The sequence below is a fragment of the Paroedura picta genome, chromosome 5 (genome assembly GCF_049243985.1).
Source record: "Paroedura picta isolate Pp20150507F chromosome 5, Ppicta_v3.0, whole genome shotgun sequence".
Lineage (NCBI taxonomy): Eukaryota > Metazoa > Chordata > Lepidosauria > Squamata > Gekkonidae > Paroedura > Paroedura picta.
In genome coordinates this window covers 79,939,188-79,959,537 of record NC_135373.1, presented here as the reverse complement: position 1 = coordinate 79,959,537, position 20,350 = coordinate 79,939,188, and the positions used below count along the sequence as shown (strand labels likewise).

General features: G+C 41.6%; 1 protein-coding gene across 3 annotated transcripts in view; it reads right to left on the bottom strand.

The window, feature by feature from the left end:
• Window positions 1–20,350, bottom strand: part of MON2 (MON2 regulator of endosome-to-Golgi trafficking) — a 78,965-nt gene that overhangs the window by 58,131 nt on the left and 484 nt on the right. For all 3 annotated transcript variants that reach the window (XR_013231192.1, XM_077338662.1, XM_077338663.1), the window contains exons 2-3: window positions 9,044–9,107; window positions 1,703–1,830 (exon numbers count right to left, since the gene is read on the bottom strand). Coding sequence is in view for 2 of the 3 variants with exons in the window: in XM_077338662.1 (XP_077194777.1) it covers window positions 1,703–1,830; window positions 9,044–9,107 (192 nt within the window). In the remaining variant the exon portion in view is untranslated. The remainder of the gene's footprint in view (window positions 1–1,702; window positions 1,831–9,043; window positions 9,108–20,350) is intronic.

Sequence of the window (20,350 nt, the reverse complement as noted above, 5' to 3'; positions counted from 1 at the left end):
ACTTTAAGGCAAGAACTTTTTACAATCCAGTTTGAATTTACATGTAAATTAAAGTGTATTTCTTCAATCAAATCATTAAATTACATAAAGTTTCTCAATTCTTTTTTAAGGTATACAAACATGCTTTCTTAATCATATTATTCAGCTAGAATCATAGAGTTGGAACATAACTCCAGGGTCATCTAGTCCAACCCCCTGCAGAATGCTGTAACTCACAATTACCTGCCAGTTCAGTTAAAGGATAGCATACACCTTTCCCCAACGATCTACACAATACTGTGCAAAGCAGCTAAGATACCTGCTGGCTGTTGTAGGTTTTCCAGGCTACATGGAAGTCAGGAAAAACCACAACAACCAGTTGACTCCAGCCATGAAAGCCTTTGACAATTCAAGAGAGAACTGGTCAAAAGTCAACTGGCAGGAGTCACATGAAAAGTATCTGATCTAAGCGCTGCACTCTATGCTATACTGGCTACCAGAATGCTAACAAATAGCTCTGAAGCTTTAAACTTAGGTGAATATCAACACAAAAGAAGAACAGGAAGGAGCAGGTCCCAGTTGTTTAAGCATGATAAGTTGCCTCTAGAGATGCCAGGCTCCAGATGAGGCCTGAGGATCCCCAGAACTACAGAGATCAGTTCCCCTGGAAAAAAATGGATGCTTTGGAGGGCAGACTCTATGGCATTGTAGCCCACTGAGTCCCAGGCCTCTCCAGGCTCAGTCCCCAAATTACAAGGAGTTTCCCAACCTGGATCTGGTTTTCCATCTTCCCCTGGTTGCTGGACCTGGCAACCTTATCTGTATCTGATCAAAGTAGTCTGACTAAAGGCTATACCTATGACCTTATTTTTTATTTTTATTATCAGACATAACAAGTCTAACACTTGAAGCTTTTAAAGGAAAGAATATTAGTTATATAAAAGGACTTTTGCAACCTCATGCTTTTAACAACATCTGAAATCGCTGGGAGCAGTATTCATTAAGGTTAAGGCCTAAGTCGGTGGAGAAGTGGGCGGGGCCAGTCCGGGTGAAGCGGCTTCTGATCGGCCCATTACCCAAATGGCTGGAGTTCGCCAGGGAGTGGCCTGGCTGGCAGAGGGGACTCAGCGGAGAGGGGGGCAGGGGAGGCTTCCCTGTGGGGCTCCGACCTACTCTGAGGCCCGCAGGGAAGCCAGGGACTCGGCAGGGAGGTGGGAGGCGGGGGAGGCTTCCCTGCAGGCCTTGGAAGCAGGCCCACAGGGAAGCTGGGGACTTGGTGGGGAGGGGGGGCGGGTGGGGGGTGTCCCCATGCAGGGGGGGCAGGAGGTACAGGGGCTGCAGCCGTGGGCCCCCTCCTTTCAAAGCCCACTCTTACGGGTGGGCTTTGAAGCCTAGTAATGTATAAAAATAAACTTTGCAAGAAGTATTATTTAAGAATTGTTAAAGAACAACAAGTTCTTGAAAGATTATGCTTTCTCCTTTACAGTTATTCCTGGCAGACAAAGTTGCCTGAGTAAGAAACTGCAAAACTACCAATTTTCTTGGTTCCGAATTGCCATGTAATTCTCAGGCTACCCAATGATTTAAACAGTGACTTAAAATTCAAAGCAGGATATCAGAAGTATAAATGTTGATAGCATCCCTACATAAATCTTGGTAAAAGTCCTAAAATGTTCAGCTATGTATAGTATTATTTTCATAGTTCACTATCCCCCAATCTTACCTCTGAAACAACTTCATGAGACATAAGTCTCTGTATAGCTGCTAAACATAGCTGAGTTATCTTTGGTTCCTTTGTTCCACAACCCATTAGAAAAGGCTGCACCACCTCTGAGCTGTTCTCCTTCAAAGCTTTTAAACAGAAAAAGTAAAATAACTTGACTAATAAAGATAACGGTTATTCAATTTTAACACAGTTGCTACAATGTTATGTGCAGTATACCTTAAAACATTCAAAGCTGAAATAATTTCTCATCTTGCCATTGTAACCTAATTTTTAAATAAAGTCATATTTTGATATGGAAAAAAGCCAAAGCCATTTTAACACTTGTACTAGCTCTTAATGCAATATTTTTTCTTCAGACAATCTTAGTGCCCCAGCCCTTCCTTAACACCTTGTTCAAATCAACTCATCCCATCTATTTACCTTCCTTCTGTTTCTTTCAATTTCCAAGCTATGTGACATGGATGAAGCAATGAGAAAAATTTCTCAGTGAGATCTTGGGAGAGCAGCTGCCTGCCAGAGTAGACCGCAGTGAGCAAGATGGCCCAATGTTCACATGTTTCTGTCATCAGAATCAGAACTGGAAACCTGATTCCCTCTGCCTCCTTTTCTCTGAAATCTCATAAACTTGTTTCACATTCTATCACCGACACAGAGTCTCCTTCTACTGTACCTTCTAGCATTTTTTTAAATTAACAACCTCTGCCTACAAAACCCCACCATGACAAAAAAAAATTGAACTTCACATTCTGAAGCAGTATTTTCTGATTAAGAAACATGATGTACAAACAATATGAGACAACTAAAATCATCATTACTTACTTGTAAGCCTATTGCTATAGACTATCACACAGACTGAATAACTCGGACCAACATTTGGTCAAACATTATTATTGGGGAATAATGAAGACATTTCCAAAATAATTTAAAATAAATTCATAAACTGGAAAAAATTATCCTTGTTCAATACAAGAAAAATAGGTATATCTTCTTCCCACCCAGAGCAATGCTACTGCAGTTCATGGAGATGTTATTTTGTTTTTGTATTATGAATTGAGGACAAAAGATACTTAGAGAACAATCCTAAGCAAATCAACTCAGTTGTAAGTCCCATGTAATTCAATGAAGCCTACTCCTAGGAAAGAGCTCTTGGAATTGCAGTCTTCTGCATAGGTTATGAGAATTGTTGTAGCGATCAGCAGGCATTCAAACTTACTTGACTACACAGATGACTGGCAAAGTGTCTTAATGCATAACAAATTTCATGTGCTGTGAGCACTATGAAGCTTCTGTGCAAATGAAATATTAAAGCACAAACTGGGAAAGCTGTACCAGCTGTTCTGAATGGTAGGAATAAGGCCAGATTTAAATATGATGGTGGTGAGCCAAACACAAAAACCAACCAAAACCCCTTACTTTTACTGTGTGACGGTGAATGTGCCCAGCCTCATATTTAAATGGGTTGCTACCAGGACAATGCAGCTATGCAGGATTAGTATAACAGTGCAGCACCCAGATAGGCTAAGGAATGCTGACATAGCTTCTCTGAAAGGGTAGCAACATGGTTTAAGTGAAATGCCAGATATATGCAAATACAAATACATTATTTTGCCTTGCCAGAATCTCTTTCAGATCAAGTCACAAGGAAAAAGAGGGGGGAAAAAAGATTTTAAAGCATATCACCTATCAAATTTGCATATTACAACTCCTGAACAAAGAGACCATTGTTGGATTCATTAATGGGTGAAATGTTACACTTTTTGAAATTAAAGCGCCTCAGTACTGCATTCACTCAGAAGCTTTGCAATACCAACAGATACATTTTGCTAGTTTAACCTACAGCCACCATTTAATGCAAATTGTTTTCATTGTTACACTAACACAATAGAAGTAAATTAGCTTGAAAAATAAAATATGCTTTTCAACATCAACCCTCCTTGCCTGGCTCTAAAAAAGCTTATGTTGACTGGTCTCCCGATTAAATTGATTAAACTTACAACCCTGCCAACTATTCCCGTTATCAGCAACACTTTTCTATCAGGTCCCCAAAAACATTTTTGTCTCCAGAAACTCAGGATCTCAAGAGTATTTTCTCACAATCGCCAGAGAAACACAGTACAGAGAGACTGTCACTTCTGAATAGCTCAACCTGTCAGTTTCGTAACTTGTCAGGGTTGGACCTTAGTGAATCAAATCCAGCAATCTCAGTTAAACTGTTGATGGGATGAACCACAGTCTTACTTGGTCTATGTAATTTTTTTTATATCTGTACTGTCCGCAAAGTAAGACTGTGCACTCAGGAACTTCCAACAGTTAAAGCATAACTGAGATTAAGAATAGAGACAGACCAAGAGGCACTTAATCCCAGCAATCAGCAGCTGAAGCACCATTGACTGGGAACCTAGCAGACTACAATCTACTTTCCACCCATTGTTGTATTTATACTATAAACTGCTTATATGCTACTAAGTAAGCAACTTTGTGAGTTTCCAGATCATGATATAAAGGTAAAGGTATCCCCTGTGCAAGCACCGAGTCATGTCTGACCCTTGGGGTGACGCCCTCTAGCGTTTTCATGGCAGACTCAATACGGGGTGGTTTGCCAGTGCCTTCCCCAGTCATGACCGTTTACCCCCCAGCAAGCTGGGTACTCATTTTACCGACCTCGGAAGGATGGAAGGCTGAGTCAACCTTGAGCCGGCTGCTGGGATTGAACTCCCAGCCTTATGGGCAAAGCTTTCAGACGGCTGCCTTACAACTCTGCGCCACAAGAGGCTCTGATCATGATATAGCAGTCCTGAATTAGTAGCCCATACCTATAAAAAGGCAATTATTAGACTTTGGGATGGGATGGGATAATCGTTTATACAAAGTTGACATACTCAAGGTCTAAAAATTTGCCTTGTTTAAAAACACCACCACCTCCTACTTCTCCTTGCCACATGGCTTATTTGTGTGCTGACAAGCCAAAATACCCTGGCTTCCTCTTCCCCCTGTTGCACAACTGATTAGGCACACTTTAACCTACCTATTAAGAGTCTCTTGTGGTGCAGAGTGGTAAGACAGCAGACATGCAGTCTGAAGCTCTGCCCATGAGGCTGGGAGTTCAATCACAGCAGCCGACTCAAGGTTGACTCAGCCTTCCGTCCTTCTGAAGTCGGTAAAATGAGTACCCAGCTTGCTGGGGGAGGGGGGTAAACAGTAATGACTGGGGAAGGCACTGGCAAGGCCACCCTCTATTGAGTCTGCCAAGAAAATGCTAGAGGTATCACCCCAAGGGTCAGATATGACCCAGTGCTTGCACAGGGGATACCTTTACCTTTAACCTACCTATCAGAGATGCACTTGGTATCACTGATCTCCAATTTAAAAGGAACACTAGGAAGCCACTCCAACTAACCTAAGTTTGCCCCTGAAGCCTAATTATACCACTGTCATTCACAGTGCTAAAATATTGATAAAAAGTAGGCCAGTTATGTTTCAAAATGCTGAAACCTCTAAAGACTAGCTAACATAGAGATTGGGGCAGTTATAAGGCTCATGCAACATAATTTTATTCTTCAAAATACTAAAATTGTTCCAGTTCTTCAAAAATAAAAATGCTTCTTTGAATAGTTGACTTAGTTTGAGAGTTTGGAGGTTTAGCTGACATTACCTGCATAGCTTTCCCACTTATGTCAGCAATCATGACAGCAATAAAAGCAAAAGAAAAATGAAACACAAAGTAGAAGAGATGAAGTGAAAATATTTTAGGGCAACAGCTAATATGTTTTGTTTTACAACATTAGTAGTTCTCATAAACATCTACATCCCCTGATCTGATAAATCAAAAGGCAAAAGCTTCTTGAAATTCCTTTTGAAGCAGTGCTTTTGACCAACATTAAGTACATCACTTTTCAAAGAAAGAAAACTATCAAATAATTCAATATTAAATTAGGCCATAATAGATTTCAAATTCCAATCACTCTAAAATCTGGTTGTACTAATAATTTCAGACAACAGAAGCAGACCAGTGGTGGCTCATATAATAGATTTTATTTTATTTATATTTGCTTTTATTAACCACCACTTGCAGACCCTGCTTGCTCCTGGCGGTTTTACTTGGACAGAGGGAAGATCCTAACCTTCCTAATATCATCTGACCATAAAGTTTAATCAAGGTAGTGCAATCTTGGGCTCTTTAATCAACAGCATACATATTCAGATATGTCTTTGTTTTGTTTATAATGGAATTGAATAAGGTCCTATTTTTATTGCAAAGCAGGAATGTAAACTACAGGGGGCCACTGGGGCTCTTGCCCCCCCCCCCCGGTTTCTCAGAAGGAGCAATACCTTTCCCTTCTTCCAGTGCCAAGTAATATCATGAAGGTACTTAGGCTGTCAGGTTCTCAAGGTCAGTCAGTCCTATTTGTCTTTGTAGCAATTTAGAAAGTTCCTAGAAGGCATAGTTTTGTTTGTTTTTGTAAAGACAGGAGGGAGGGGAGAGGACTTTCAGTAACTAATTCTTTCCCCTGAAGAAACAAGAGATAGAAAGAGGATGGAAAGAAACATCAATCCATCTATCAATCAGGAGACCGTAGTAGTTATACTGAAGAACATATTTCCTGTAACTTGTAACATTAACATTATAAGAGTTAGTAGCATCTTAGAGACCAACAAGATTTGGGGGTATACGTTTTCAGGAGTCAACACTCCCTTCACTGGCATTTGACAAAGGGAACACTGACTCTCAAAATATTATACCCCCAAAATCTGTTGGTCTCTAAGGTGCTAATGGACTTGAATATAGCTGTTCTCCGGCAGGCCATCACGGTTACCCTCTGAAACTACTTGATGTAATTCATGGATAAAGAGAAATATGCAGCTTGGATTCAGATGGGATATTAATAATGGCATTTTTATTGTGTCCTGCTGGCACTGTCTTAAAGGAAGAAATATTGTATCTTTTGCAATGGGTGTTGGGAGCATTACCAAAGACCCTCTTCCAACCTAGATGTACAATCTTTCCATGAATTACTTGATGTAATTCATGGATAAAGAGAAATATGCAGCTTGGATTCAGATGGGATATTAATAATGGCATTTTTATTGTGTCCTGCTGGCACTGTCTTAAAGGAAGAAATATTGTATCTTTTGCAATGGGTGTTGGGAGCATTACCAAAGACCCTCTTCCAACCTAGATGTACAATCTTTCCCCAGCATTCTCTGTAACAAAGGCCAGTACAATATTCCAAGCTGCAAATTTAAAAGTATTCATCTGGGTGTGAACTTCATTAAATTACACATTTTATGAGCTATCATGCATGTGACTCAACTATCGATTTCTTTATGAATCCTCTTCCTTCCTGAACCTACTGAAGTTTAGATTTCATTCATCTGCTACATCCAGCTTTAATTTGTTTATAAATATCTCAAGCTTGATTTATTCTCATGCTTGCACTCTCCTCTTGAAATTTTTTTGTTCCTTCCTGCTTGCATGCAGAGCCAAGACTGGAGGTTCTTGGTTGTTTTTTTTTTAAACTGCTTTGTCTAGGAAGTCTTTGAGCATCAACAAACTGTACACTTGCCTATAAAACTGGGGATTCCAAATCACCATTAAGCTATGGCTCAGAATCCAGTCTGGAGGAAACAAACTCCATTCTTCTGAATTAGGATGTCACAACAGATTGAGGTTAGATCCAAGCTTTCTAAACCAGGAAGTGTTCAATTTCAGCAACATATATGGGAGGGAGTACAAGAAAGAGAATACACCAGGTTCAAATTAATCACAAACACAGTGAAACCTGTTTGTGACAGAATGACATGTATTGGAATTTCCCCCCAAGCCTTAGGAAACTTTGTGAAGATACAACTACTTTAAAGTTTATCTCAGATTCTGCAGGGGTCTGGGAGATGCCTTATTCTTTTCCTGCATGAGGAGAAGAATGGGGAACATCAAGTTCTTTCCTAATGTTGTCACAAGGTCCTCATTCAGTAGGCTTCCCTCTCCATCTGGGAACACAGACTAGCTCTTTTCTGCCAAACAGCCCCCCAAATAAGTTTCAAGGAACAATAAAAAGGTTAAGAACCTGAACAGAAGGCATGTGGTGGGGGAGCCATACCAACAAGCCATTCTTATTATCTAGCTTCAAACCTTTAATTGGAATCTGGGATTGGGATAACCTGAGGCAATCAAGGTATATTTTATCTGGCAGACAGACATAAGCAGACCATTCTTGTCAATCAGTTCTTCATTCATTTTAGCCCAATAGCAGCCAGTTGGAATCTGCTCTGAAAATGTTATTGCAACAAAGATGAGTTCCAACATGCCTCACCTCCTCCTTGCCCCAAATTCCCCCTGTCCCTTACTGGAAGTTTCTCAGAACATGGGACACTTTCCTTTTTTAACTATAACCAATCAGGAAACATACCAATTAGTTAATTTGGATCCCCTCCCTCTTCCAGGAAATGCAAATAATTAAATTACATGAGCTGTCTTTCTTAAAGGGAATTACACATTTTTAGATTTCTTGATTTCAGAAATTAGATAGCATTCCATATAACGAAGACAGGATAAAGAAACCCCTTCAAAATTAAAACCGAAGTTTTGAAAAATGTTTCTAGCACACAGTTCACAATGAAAATGTGTTTTTAACGAAGACAAACATTATGCCATTACACTATTTCATGACTGTGCAACCCCTTTCCTTCTACCTTCCACTCATAAAAATAAATACATCCATTGATAAATTATTTTCCTTTACTTCTTCTCTTTTTCTTGTGATCAATCCTCCCCACATTACTGGCACTGCTCCTACAACTAGGCTGCCTCCTCAATATTCGTCAGGCAAGTAGCTGACATTTCTCTTTTAAGATGACACCCCACACGGAAAACTTACATCAGTGAATAGCCATGCTGCACTTACAAGTTGTCCTTACATCAATGAATAATTTAAATATGAGTAATGAAATTCCACAGTTTATGCATACATGCTACATAAGATTAGGCTTATGAATATTTGTTGATTGTTGACAAAATGTAATATTGCCAAAAGGAATACTGAAGGCATGCTTCGGGGCTTCATAAATCAAATATTCAGCACCACTGAGAATTTTTTTAAAGTTCGGTGACTCAGTTTGCTTTGCATTACAGAATATTTTTTCATCATTTACAGCTATAAATTAGACCAATTTATTGCATATTATTATTCAGTAGAAAAAGGGATATAACATATGTTTTCAGTGTAAATGTTATATATTTCTTTTGTCCAAAGCCATATCTGGGAATTCATCAATCTTTGCTTCAAATAGCACAACATAAAATATATTTCCAGGCTTCATTTTTTTTCTCCAAATAATTACCTGCCAAGACTTCAGTATTTCGTGCAGCTATTGTTTTAACTTTTATTATTCCTGATTCAGCAGCCTGTAAAGAACAGACAATAATTAGATCAAAAGCAAATAGATTGAATAATATGAAAACAATTATTTAAATTTAAATGAAATAACTTTAAAACTCTTTGTGCTGAAGCAGCTGCATGGGTGGCAAATTATGGCCCGGATCAGATTCAAGGTTCTGGTTTTGATCTTTAAGGCCATCTGTGATTTGGGCCCTGCTCATTTAAATGACTACTTGTCTGCTTATGACCCCCACAGGGCACTTTGCTCTGTGGGCACTAATCTGTTGGTGGACCTTGGCCCCAGAGAGATATGCCTTTTCAGTCCTGGCCCTGGCCTGGTGGAATGAATGCCTGGGAGAGCTGAGGGCCCTGACAGTGCTGTCAAAGTTCCACAGTGCCTGTAAAAATGGAGCTCTTCCGCCAGGTTTTTGGTTGAGGCCGGCTTCTTAAGAGCAACGTTACCAGAAGTTGGAGTTGCAGCATTTCACAACAGTGTCAGAAAGCTGGCCCAGTGATGTGGTACTGCAGCTCCTATTTGGGATACGGTGTGTGGGCTAGAGAGGACTGCTGCAATCTCAGAGAGGGTGAAGCAAGGCTCAGATGGCACTAGAAAGTGCTGCTGCCAAAAAGCCCCACTAGAATAAAAAATTAATTGACTCATCTTAACTGTCTTAAGGATAAGGATCATAGAAACATAGCTCTCAAATGTACCACAAATTGATTATTTTAATAACAGGTGGTAATAAATGTGTATCAGAATACTATTCTATTCAAATTAGACATGACTTTTTGCAAGGGGTGAAACATTCAGCTCTCAGGGTTCCACAGCAGAGGAAATACAAATATTTTTGTCCCACACAATTGTCAGCAATTCCATAAATCAACTGCCATATGATTTTGTGTTTCAGTGTTCAGTTGCACAAAGACTGGTTATAATTGATCTTTTTGTCTTTTGCACGTTTCCCCAGTAGGGATTTAAATGTCTTCATTTGTATAGTATAACAAGAGCATCTGAAAACTAACAAGTTCTTCAGGTAACATGAATAAAATATTATGCTTGTTTTATGCAGATCTCAGTATTGTGACCCTAAGCAGCTCCCAATAAAATCTGAACCCTTATCTTGTTCACACAATAGTCCTTGCAAATTCCACTAACAGAAAGGTATACTGTAATACTTCAGCTTCCTGGCTTTTTAAAGCCACCTACAATTCATTACACTCAGGCTCCAGAGAAACTATATAACTATATAACTCAGGCTCCAGATAAAACTATATAACTTTAGGGATAATGACATCTAAAAGCATTACTAATGTTGCTGCAGTTAGACTATTACCATAATTTCATTATGTACGTGTATCTAATTAGTCCTAAATTCTGAAACACTGAATAACTACTCACTAATTACATGGGACAGCTCAAGAGACAGGTCTCAGAAGGGCAGTTTAGACATTTAAACAATAACAATCATAATAAAAGACCGAAGGGTATCATGGGCATCCATGCACACAACTCCAAATGCGTACCAGTACGATCTGTTTATCAAATAGTGACACTTGGACATAACAGTACAATCAGAACCCATAAATAATTTACTAGGAGACATTCTTCATAGCCAGATGTTGCTGCTTTCATTTCAGCACAGGGGAAAAATGAGGATTTTCAAGGTTCCTTAGGTTCAAATCAAATGTGAGATTTTTTAAAGGAATTGGATCTGGGCTCCTCAGACACATTTGCCTTCCCCAAATCATCACAGCTACTACAGGGACTTAATTTTTAAAGCACTACAGGGGCAAAATTTGCCACTAGGATCATCACATGGACAAAAAGAGGGCACTCTACCCTCCCATGTAATTAACTCATGCCAATATAACCACATTTTGAAGCTGCATGTGAAATTTTCAGTGCCTGTGGAACCTGCAGGAGGCCAAATAAAACCTCCATACCACTTTAGCTTGGAAAAAAGGCACAGGGGAAAGCACAAGCCCTACCTGCTTGTGGTCCTTGACGAACTGGGCCCCTGAAGTGTTTAAAAAATGAATAAATGAATTCCATAAAGCTGCTTTGTGGCTGCAGAGAGAGTGAGCTGGTTATAAGGGATCCAGAGAATTCTGTTGCATTTTTAAACATCATATCTACTTTAGATATCTAAAGCTCTCTATTCAGAAGCATTTCACTGAATAGAAATAAAAAATATACAGATGAAAGAATGTGTTACAGACATGAAGAACTTAGAAGAATTAAAAGAATACATCTAAAACCTCTACAGGGCACCAAAGAGTAGATTAATACAATTTAAGGTATTGTATAGGATTGAAAAGGGGAGGGTGATCGCCCAGCCGCACATGCGCGTTTGTGTCATGTGTGGCCGCAAACTCGCATGCATGGCACTCCCGTGCATGCGCGGCTGGGCGATCGCCCTCCCCGCCGCCGCCAGTCCGCAGCCTGAAGAAGGTTGCGGACCACTGCTCCAAGGTGTTCCTGTGAGGACCCTAGCAGTCGCATTTTGTACCAATTGTAACTTCTGGATCAGTCCCAAGGGCAGGCCCACGTAAAGCGAGTTACAGAAATCTATTCTGGAGGTGAACACTGACTACATGGATCACTGTGGCCAAGTGTTCAGGGGACAGATAAGGCACTAGTAGCCTAGCCTGGCGAAGATGGAAAAAGGCCTGGCTGGCTATTTTTTTGACCTGAGCCTCTAGAGTCAACGAGGCATCCACGGTCACACCCAAAGTCCTGGCCTGGAACGTGATGACCAGTTGTGTCCCTGCCAGGGTGGGGAGGCGCCTTCCTGAGTATACTTGAGAATTTTACCAGTAGTCTGTGTACCCACTGCCTGTATGGCTTAAAGAGCTGGAAAAGTGTGTGTTGTATTTGTATGCTACAATGCATATTGATTGGTTCTTTCCTCAGAGTTTTTACAGAGGTATAAAATAATATGTTTTAATTCAGTATTCATCACACCAAATTTCTAAACCAAGAATAATGTTAAAATATTTTTTAAAATCAGAAATAGGTTTAAAAGGGTTGCTTTTTAGAGCTCTTAAATTATATAGACCCCATATTTTAATTTTGTTTAGTTAGTTTGACATTACAATTACTGAGTCAAGTAGTACAAGCAGATAAATGACTTAACTTCTCTCCTGTCACCAAGCCTCACAGGTTATTTAGATTATTTTATGAAGATGTTGTTGTTAGGTGCGAAGTTGTGTCCGACCCATCGCGACCCCATGGACAATGATCCTCCAGGCCTTCCTGTCCTCTACCATTCCCCGGAGTCCATTTAAGTTAGCACCCACTGCTTCAGTGACTCCATCCAGCCACCTCATTCTCTGTCGTCCCCTTCTTTTGCCCTTGATCGCTCCCAGCATTAGGCTCTTCTCCAGGGAGTCCTTCCTTCTCATGAGGTGGCCAAAGTATTTGAGTTTCATCTTCAGGATCTGGCCTTCTAAGGAGCAGTCAGGGCTGATCTCCTCTAGGACTGACCAGTTTGTTCGTCTTGCAGTCCAAGGGACTCGCAAGAGTCTTCTCCAGCACCAGAGTTCAAAAGCCTCAATTCTTTGACGCTCGGCCTTCCTTATGGTCCAACATTCACAGTCATACATTGCAACTGGGAATACCATAGCCTTGACTAAACGCACTTTTGTTGGCAGGGTGATGTCTCTGCTTTTTAGGGTGCTGTCTAGATTTGCCATAGCTTTCCTCCCCAGGAGCAAGCGTCTTTTAATTTCTGTGCTGCAGTCCCCATCTGCAGTGATCTTGGAGCCCAGGAAAATAAAAACTGTCACTATCTCCATTTCTTCCCCATTTATTTGCTAGGAATTGAGAGGGCCGGATGCCATGATCTTTGTTTTCTTGATGTTGAGTTTCAAGCCAACTTTTGCACTCTCCTCCTTCACCCGCATCAACAGGCTCTTTAGTTCTTCACTTTCTGCCATTAGAGTGGTACCATCTGCATATCTGAGGTTGTTGATATTTCTCCCTGCAATCTTGATCCCAATTTGTGACTCCTCTAATCCCACCTTTCTCATGATGTGCTCCTCATACAAGTTAAATAGGCAAGGCGACAGTATACAGCCTTGCCAAACTCCTTTCTCAATTTTGAACCAATCAGTGATTCCATGTTCAGTTCTCACTGTTGCTTCTTGACCTGCATATAAATTTATCAAGAGACAAATAAGATGCTCTGGTATTCCCATCTCTTTAAGAACTTGCCACAATTTGTTGTGCTCCACACAATCAAAGGCTTTAGCATAGTCAATGAAGCAGAACTAGATGTTCTTCTGGAACTCCCTAGCTTTCTCCATGATCCAGCGTATGTTGGCAATTTGATCTCTAGTTCCTCTGCCTCTTCGAAATCCTGCCTGTACTTCTGGAAGTTCTCGGTCTACATATTGCTGGAGCCTAGCTTGTCGGATTTTGAGCATAACTTTGCTAGCATGAGAAATGAGTGCAATGCTGCGGTAGTTTGAACATTCTTTGGCATTGCCCTTCTTTGGGATCGGAATGTAAACTGACCTTTTCCAATCCTGTGGCCACTGCTGAGTTTTCCAAATTTGCTGGCATATTGAGTGTAGCACTTTTACTGCATTGTCTTTTAAGATTTTGAATAGTTCAACTGGAATGCTGTCACCACCACTAGCTTTATTGTTGCTCAGACTTCCTAAGGCCCATTTGACTTCACATTCCAGGATGTCTGGCTCCAGGTCAGTAACTACGCCATCGTGGTCATCAGGGATGTTAAGCTCACTCTTGTATAGTTCTTCTGTATAACTTTGCCACCTTTTTAAAATCTCTTCTGCTTCTGTGAGGTCCTTATCATTTTGGTCCTTTATCATACCCATCTTTGCATGAAACGTTCTCTTCATATCTCCAATTTTCTTGAAAAGATCTCTGGTCCTCCCCATTCTATTGTTTTCTTCTATTTGTTTGCACTGTTCATTTAAGAAGGCATTCTTATCGCTTTTCTCTGGAATTCTGCATTCAATTGGGTGTATCTTTCTCTTTCTCCCTTGCCTTTCACTTCCCTTCTCTCCTTAGCTATTTGTAAAGCTTCCTCAGACAGCCATTTTGATTTCTTGCATTTCTTTTTCTTAGAGATGGTTTTAGTTGCTACCTCTTGTACAATGTTGCAAACTCCGTCCATAGTTCTTCAGGCACTCTGTCTATCAGATCTAATTCCTTAAATCTATTTGTCACCTCTACTGTATATTCGTCGGGGATGTGATTTAGTTCATACTTGAGTGGCCTAGTGCTTTTCCCTACTTTCTTCAATTTAAGCCTAAATTTTGCAACAAGAAGCTGATGATCTGAACCACAATCGTCTTGTTTTTACTGACTGTATAGAACTTCTCCATCTTTGGCTGCAGAGCACATAGACAATCTGATTTCTGTGTTGACCGTCTGGTGATGTCCATGTGTAGAGTCGTCTCTTGGGTTGTTGGAAAAGAGTGCTTGCTATGACCATTGTATTCTCTTGACAAAATTCTACCAGCCTGTGCCCTGCTTCATTTTGTACTCCAAGGCCAAATTTGCCTGTTATCCCGGTTATCTTTTGGCTTCCTACTTTAGCATTCCAATCCCCCATGATGATAAGCACATCATTTTTTTGCCTTGCTTCTAGAAGGCATTGTAGGGCTTCATAAAACTGATCAACTTCATCCTCTTCAGCAGCAGTGGTTGGGGCATAGACCTGGATTACTGTGATGTTGAATGGTTTGCCTTGGATTCGAACTGAAATAATTCTGTCATTTTGGGGACTGTATTCCAAGACTGCTTTTCCTACTCTCTTATTGATTATGAAGGCTACTCCATTTCTTCTGTGAGATTCTTGCCCACAGTAGTATACCTGATGGTCATCTGAATTAAATTCACCCATTCCTGTCCATTTTAGTTCACTGATTCCTAAAATGTCGATGTTCAGTCTTTATGAAGATAGTTGATCTTTAAAAGCAATGTTTTTCTGGCAGTCAGCAGCACTCTGAATCTAGAATTTCTGTTTTGCATAAGGGTCAGGTTACTGCTGAGAAGTATCTGCTGTCCAGGAATGCAAGACTGAAAACAGGCTAATGAGACTACTAGAAATCAGTTGGGCCTTTTCAATCCTATACAAAACCTTCAATTGTATTAATCTACTCTTTGGTACCCTGTAGAAGTTTTAGATGTATTCTTTTAATTCTTCTAAGTTCTTCATGTCTGTAACACATTCTTTCATCTGTATATTTTTTATTTCTATTCAGTGAAATGCTTCTGAATAGAGAGCTTTAGATATCTAAAGTAGATATGATGTTTAAAAATACAACAGCATTCTCTGGATCCCTTATAACCAGCTCATTCTCTCTGCAGCCACAAAGCAGCTTTATGGAATTCATTTATTCATTTTTTAAACACTTCAGGGGCCCAGTTCGTCAAGGACCACAAGCAGGTGGGGCTTGTGCTTTCCCCTGTGCCTTTTTCCAAGTTAAAGTGGTTTGGAGGTTTTATTTGGCCTCTTGCGGGTTCCTCATGGGCTGAAAATTTCACATGCAGCTTCAAAATGTGGTTATATTGGCATGAGTTAATTACATGGGAGTTCCCTCTTTTTGTCCATGTGACGATCCAAGTGGCAAATTTGGCCTGAGATCTGTTCTCCCATGTCCACCCCCAGAGTTGGTATTTTGGGGGTTTTAGTTGTCTTTTTATGTTGCTGCATTACATTTTACATTTTATATCTTATATATATATCTTGGATATGGGATAGGATATTATGGATTGTATTTTTAGGGGTATTTTATCTGAGGATTTTATCTGTTGTAACCTGCCACAAGCCTCCTTGGGAGTGGCGGGCTAAAAATTGAATGAATAAATAAATAAATAATTTTAAATACACCTTTCTATCCCAAAAGCGTCTATAGGCATACATGGAAATATTTTGCTATTTTTTAAAATGATGATTTAAAGTTTTTTGACTTTCTGTGAATTAATTCTGGCATGGGGCTGCATTAAATTGTAGCTGTGTGATGGCGGTACCAAACAACAAGGAGTAAATAACCATAAGCCTTAGCCCCATCCAGTGCCACAAAACTGTATAAACAACAACTGAAATCTATAGAGCATTAAGTGCTAATGTAAGTTTTATGCCTCTGTGGTGCAAACCAAAACTCTAGTACTGACTAAAGCTTTTCTGTGTATCAGCTTTAGTGTTGGAAAAGCTACCCAAGGTAGATATGAGATACAAAAAGCCTATTACAAAAACCAAATGCACAATCAGAACACAAATGACAGCATACCTAAAGGTGATACTAGATGATATGACATCCCTGGGGACTGCCACAATTTTACTGTGAGAATCCTTACATTTTATAAACCGCACAGGTACCTGATCCTGCTTGGGACTTCGGTGCAAAAGGAAAGAGCTCCTTTTTCTACTCATCCTGTTTTTTGAGCCCAAACACCCCAGGGCATTCTTTTAAGAATTCATGGAAAGTGAAATCAGACAAAGTATCCTCCTCCCACACACACACACACAATGACTCTAAAGTAAACCCTACTGAGTTACATAGAGTTTCCGAGTAGACATGCAGGGGACATATCAGATTTTGCACAATGCACTCTGTCCTACTGTTAGACCACAGACCCTCCTAAATTAGATGCTGATAACACAAATCAGACCATTGATACAATTTTAATATTAAAGTTGCTGCCTTGTTTCTATCAATGAAAAAGCTATTTCAATAGCATCCATTAGTGGGTTAAAGTAAGTGGTTAACATTTCTTGTGTAATTAGTACCATGCAGTCCAAACCTAATTTCGAAACCAGGCATGCACTACAGGCTAACAAAGAACAAAGGCAACTATTTTTAACACAATTAGCAACAGAAATATGCATCACAACACTAACTAACTTCCTATTTATATTTGATTATATCTTCAAAATTTCAAATCAAAATATGTATATTTTCAAATTACTACCAATTTTCTAGCCACTTAGAACATCTTGATACTAGGATCTACAACACTTTATAGTACACTAAAGAGCTTCAACAAATAAGTAAAATATGTTAGAAAATCATCACTGAAACTGTCTTGAGGACAGCAATCTCATTAGGCAATCATTCCAGACCTCATATTTAGGTGACAGACTGAGAAATCTTTGTTTACTAACTGTCAAAAACTGCATGGGCATTCTCTGCCCAGCAGTGAACAGAAGAGGGAGACAGGAGAATAGCATAATTTTGAGTGAGGTATTCCTGCTGCTTAATAGGCAGGAGCTGCATAGTATTAAAGTATTTCAAGAAGTAAAGAAAGTTGGCCAGGTGCATATTGACAAGGTCAGCATTTTTCAACCTTGGAGGATCCCCTGAAATAGATGTTCAGGCTCTGAGGAGAGGACCCCCAGAAGGCATGTCAACTAGCCATGCCTCCCTGCCCCCCCCCCAGAAATGGCATAATTATTGGTATATGACTGCTCCAAAATCACCCAGTGAATTTCCACAGCAAGATGGGGGCTCATGGGAATTGTAGTCCATGGACATCTGGAGGACCACAGGTTGACTACCCCTGATCTAGAGCAGGGGTTCCCAACCTTTTGCAGGCCAGGGACTGGGGGGGAGAGGGAGGCCCGGGGACCGGTGGGGGAGAGGGAGAGCGGCACTTGCCAGCAGGTGCAAACTCGCCGGCCAGCACAAACGCATCCGCCCCCCCCCCCGCAGTGCAGCGCTTGCTGGCAGGAGCAAACATGCAGATGTGGAGCTGCTGTGCCTGCGTGTTTGCGCCTGCACCTCCCCCCCCAGCGGCCAATTGCTCCCGGCGCAGCAAGCACTGCGCTGCAAGCGGCGAGGGAGGCGTGCCCACTGGCACGCCCACACCTCCCCCCCTGCCGCGGCCCAGTACCGAGGGGTTGGGGAACACTGAAATAAGGGCTGCTGCCAGTTCTATGGTTGCCAATCTCCTGGTGGGTTCTGGAGGTCATTCAGAATTACAAGTTTAGACGATAGAGATCTGTCTCCCTGGAGAAAATGGCTGGTTTAGAAGATGGACTCTATGACATTATATCCAGCTGAGACTTCACCCCTCCCCAAACCTTGCCCTCCTCAGTCTCCATCACAAAGTTATCTTGGAATTTACCAATCTGAAACTGGTAACCCTAGTCATACCTGGCTTTAATGAGTCCTCCTTCAAGGGCCAAAATAAGTCTGGAAAGGGTCCTGACTCCTTCCACTGCCTTCTACTCAGAGAAACACAGCTTAAAAAACTGTGGCTGCCTAACTACAGTCACTGACAGAATCTGTTCCTTAAAGCCATAGTGTACCTTTTAACATGTTCAACTTTTCAAAAACTACTAAATGTATTTTTTAATATTTCACATTTTTCTGCAATCCTGAGACTCTTCAGGTTTCTAGAAATATCTGTCAGAGAGCTCCATTAATTGGATTTAAGTATCCAAAGATTGGCCAACTTTGCTATTAGAGGATGGTAAATGGAATAGAGCCTCTTGTGGCGCAGAGTGGTAAGGCTGCTGTCTGAAAGCTTTGCCCATGAGGCTGGGAGTTCGATCCCAGCAGCCGGCTCAAGGTTGACTCAGCCTTCCATCCTTCCGAGGTTGGTAAAATGAGTACCCAGCTTGCTGGGGGTAAACGGTAACGACTGGGGAAGGCACTGGCAAACCACCCCGTATTGAGTCTGCCATGAAAACGCTAGAGGGCGTCACCCCAAGGGTCAGACAAGACTCGGTGCTTGCATAGGGGATACCTTTACCTTTAAATGGAATATATGATCAGACTAGCAGTAGAGCCCGCTGTCAAAAAAAATACAGCGGGCCCTAGGGGAGGGTTTGCTTCCCCTCCCCCCCATGTAGCAAAACGCTCCCCAGGCCCCAGGGCTTGGGGAGCGTTTTAAGGCGGCGTAGAGCTTTGAAAACACTCCCCAAGCTCTGGGAACCGCGGATCGCCTTCCCCGGGGCTTGGGGAGCGTTTTAAGGCGGCGTGGAGGTTTGAAAACGCTCCCCAAGCCCCGGGGAGGGTGCTGGGCGGCTCAGCGAGCCGGCCAGCAGGCTCCCCAGGATCTGGGAAGCCGTTGTCGGGGCGGGGGCCAGGAAGCCTACCTTCGCTCTCGGCGGCCAGCAAAGTAATGGCTGCCATGGAGCGAAGGAAAGCTCTGGTGGGGGGTGGGGTGGGTTGGGAGGCGCTTCGCGCTTCCCAATTAGTTGTTGGCCGGGCAAGCAGCCAATCAGCAGCTGCGCTGCGCGTGGCTGCTGATTGGCAGCTTGGGGGTGGAGTGACCAGCGGAGGGGCCAATCGGGAGGCGCAAAGCGCCTCCCGATTGGGCCCTCTGCTTGTCAGTCCAGGGGAAGGGGCCTATTGGCACCCTTCCTCATCCCGGACAGGGCCCACCTTCGGGGCCCTAACTCTTTTTAGTCCGCGGCGCCAGCGCCGCAGGGCGGTTTAAAGATATTCTCAAATGCATGCAAATGCATACAGGTACCTTGATCAAACATTAATATAGCGGTATTAAAAAATCTAATAAAATAAATAATAATAATAAATACATAATACCGATGGGGGACCTGTCACTTGACAAACAACATTTTATATGTAAGAATGTAACTGATCAGTTTTGCACTTTGTGAATTACCTAACTCTTGGTGACAACTATTGCCATACAAAAATTCACCAGCAGAAAGAAATGACAATTGCAGAAACTATCAGCTACCAAGTGGGCAGCCGTGTTGGTCTGCAGTAACACAACAACAAAAACTGAATCAGCTACCAAAGTTGGGAGATCCATCCAACAAATGGATGGGAACGTACCATGTAAGCTACAGAAATATTGGTTTTCTTTATCAGGTATGTAAAATGAAACTTTTGTATGTATTGGTAAGAAACGTTCTCAGTTTTACATGTCGCATAACCCAACGAGAATACATTACTTAAAAATACACTGACTTCTGTCAGTGAGGCCTTAACAACACTAGCTTTCAAACAGGAATTTCAAGTTACCGAAGTTCTCCGATAACCAAAGCAATCAGGCTTGTGTGTACAAAGAAATCGTCAACTGAGCTGCAAAAGTTAAGGAAAGAAATAATCATCGCTTCGTCCGAAAAAAAGTTGTTCCACTTGGGCCCGAAATGTGAGATGCAACCCAGGCCCTTCAGAGGGAATGAAGGCTTTAAGTGGTGCACTTGGACAACACACTTTGCGACGCACATCGTCATTTGCGAATTCTCCTCCGGATCGGGGTGCAGTTCGTATAGGAGAGAGCGAAGAGGTGCCGCTGTCCCCTACCCGGCCC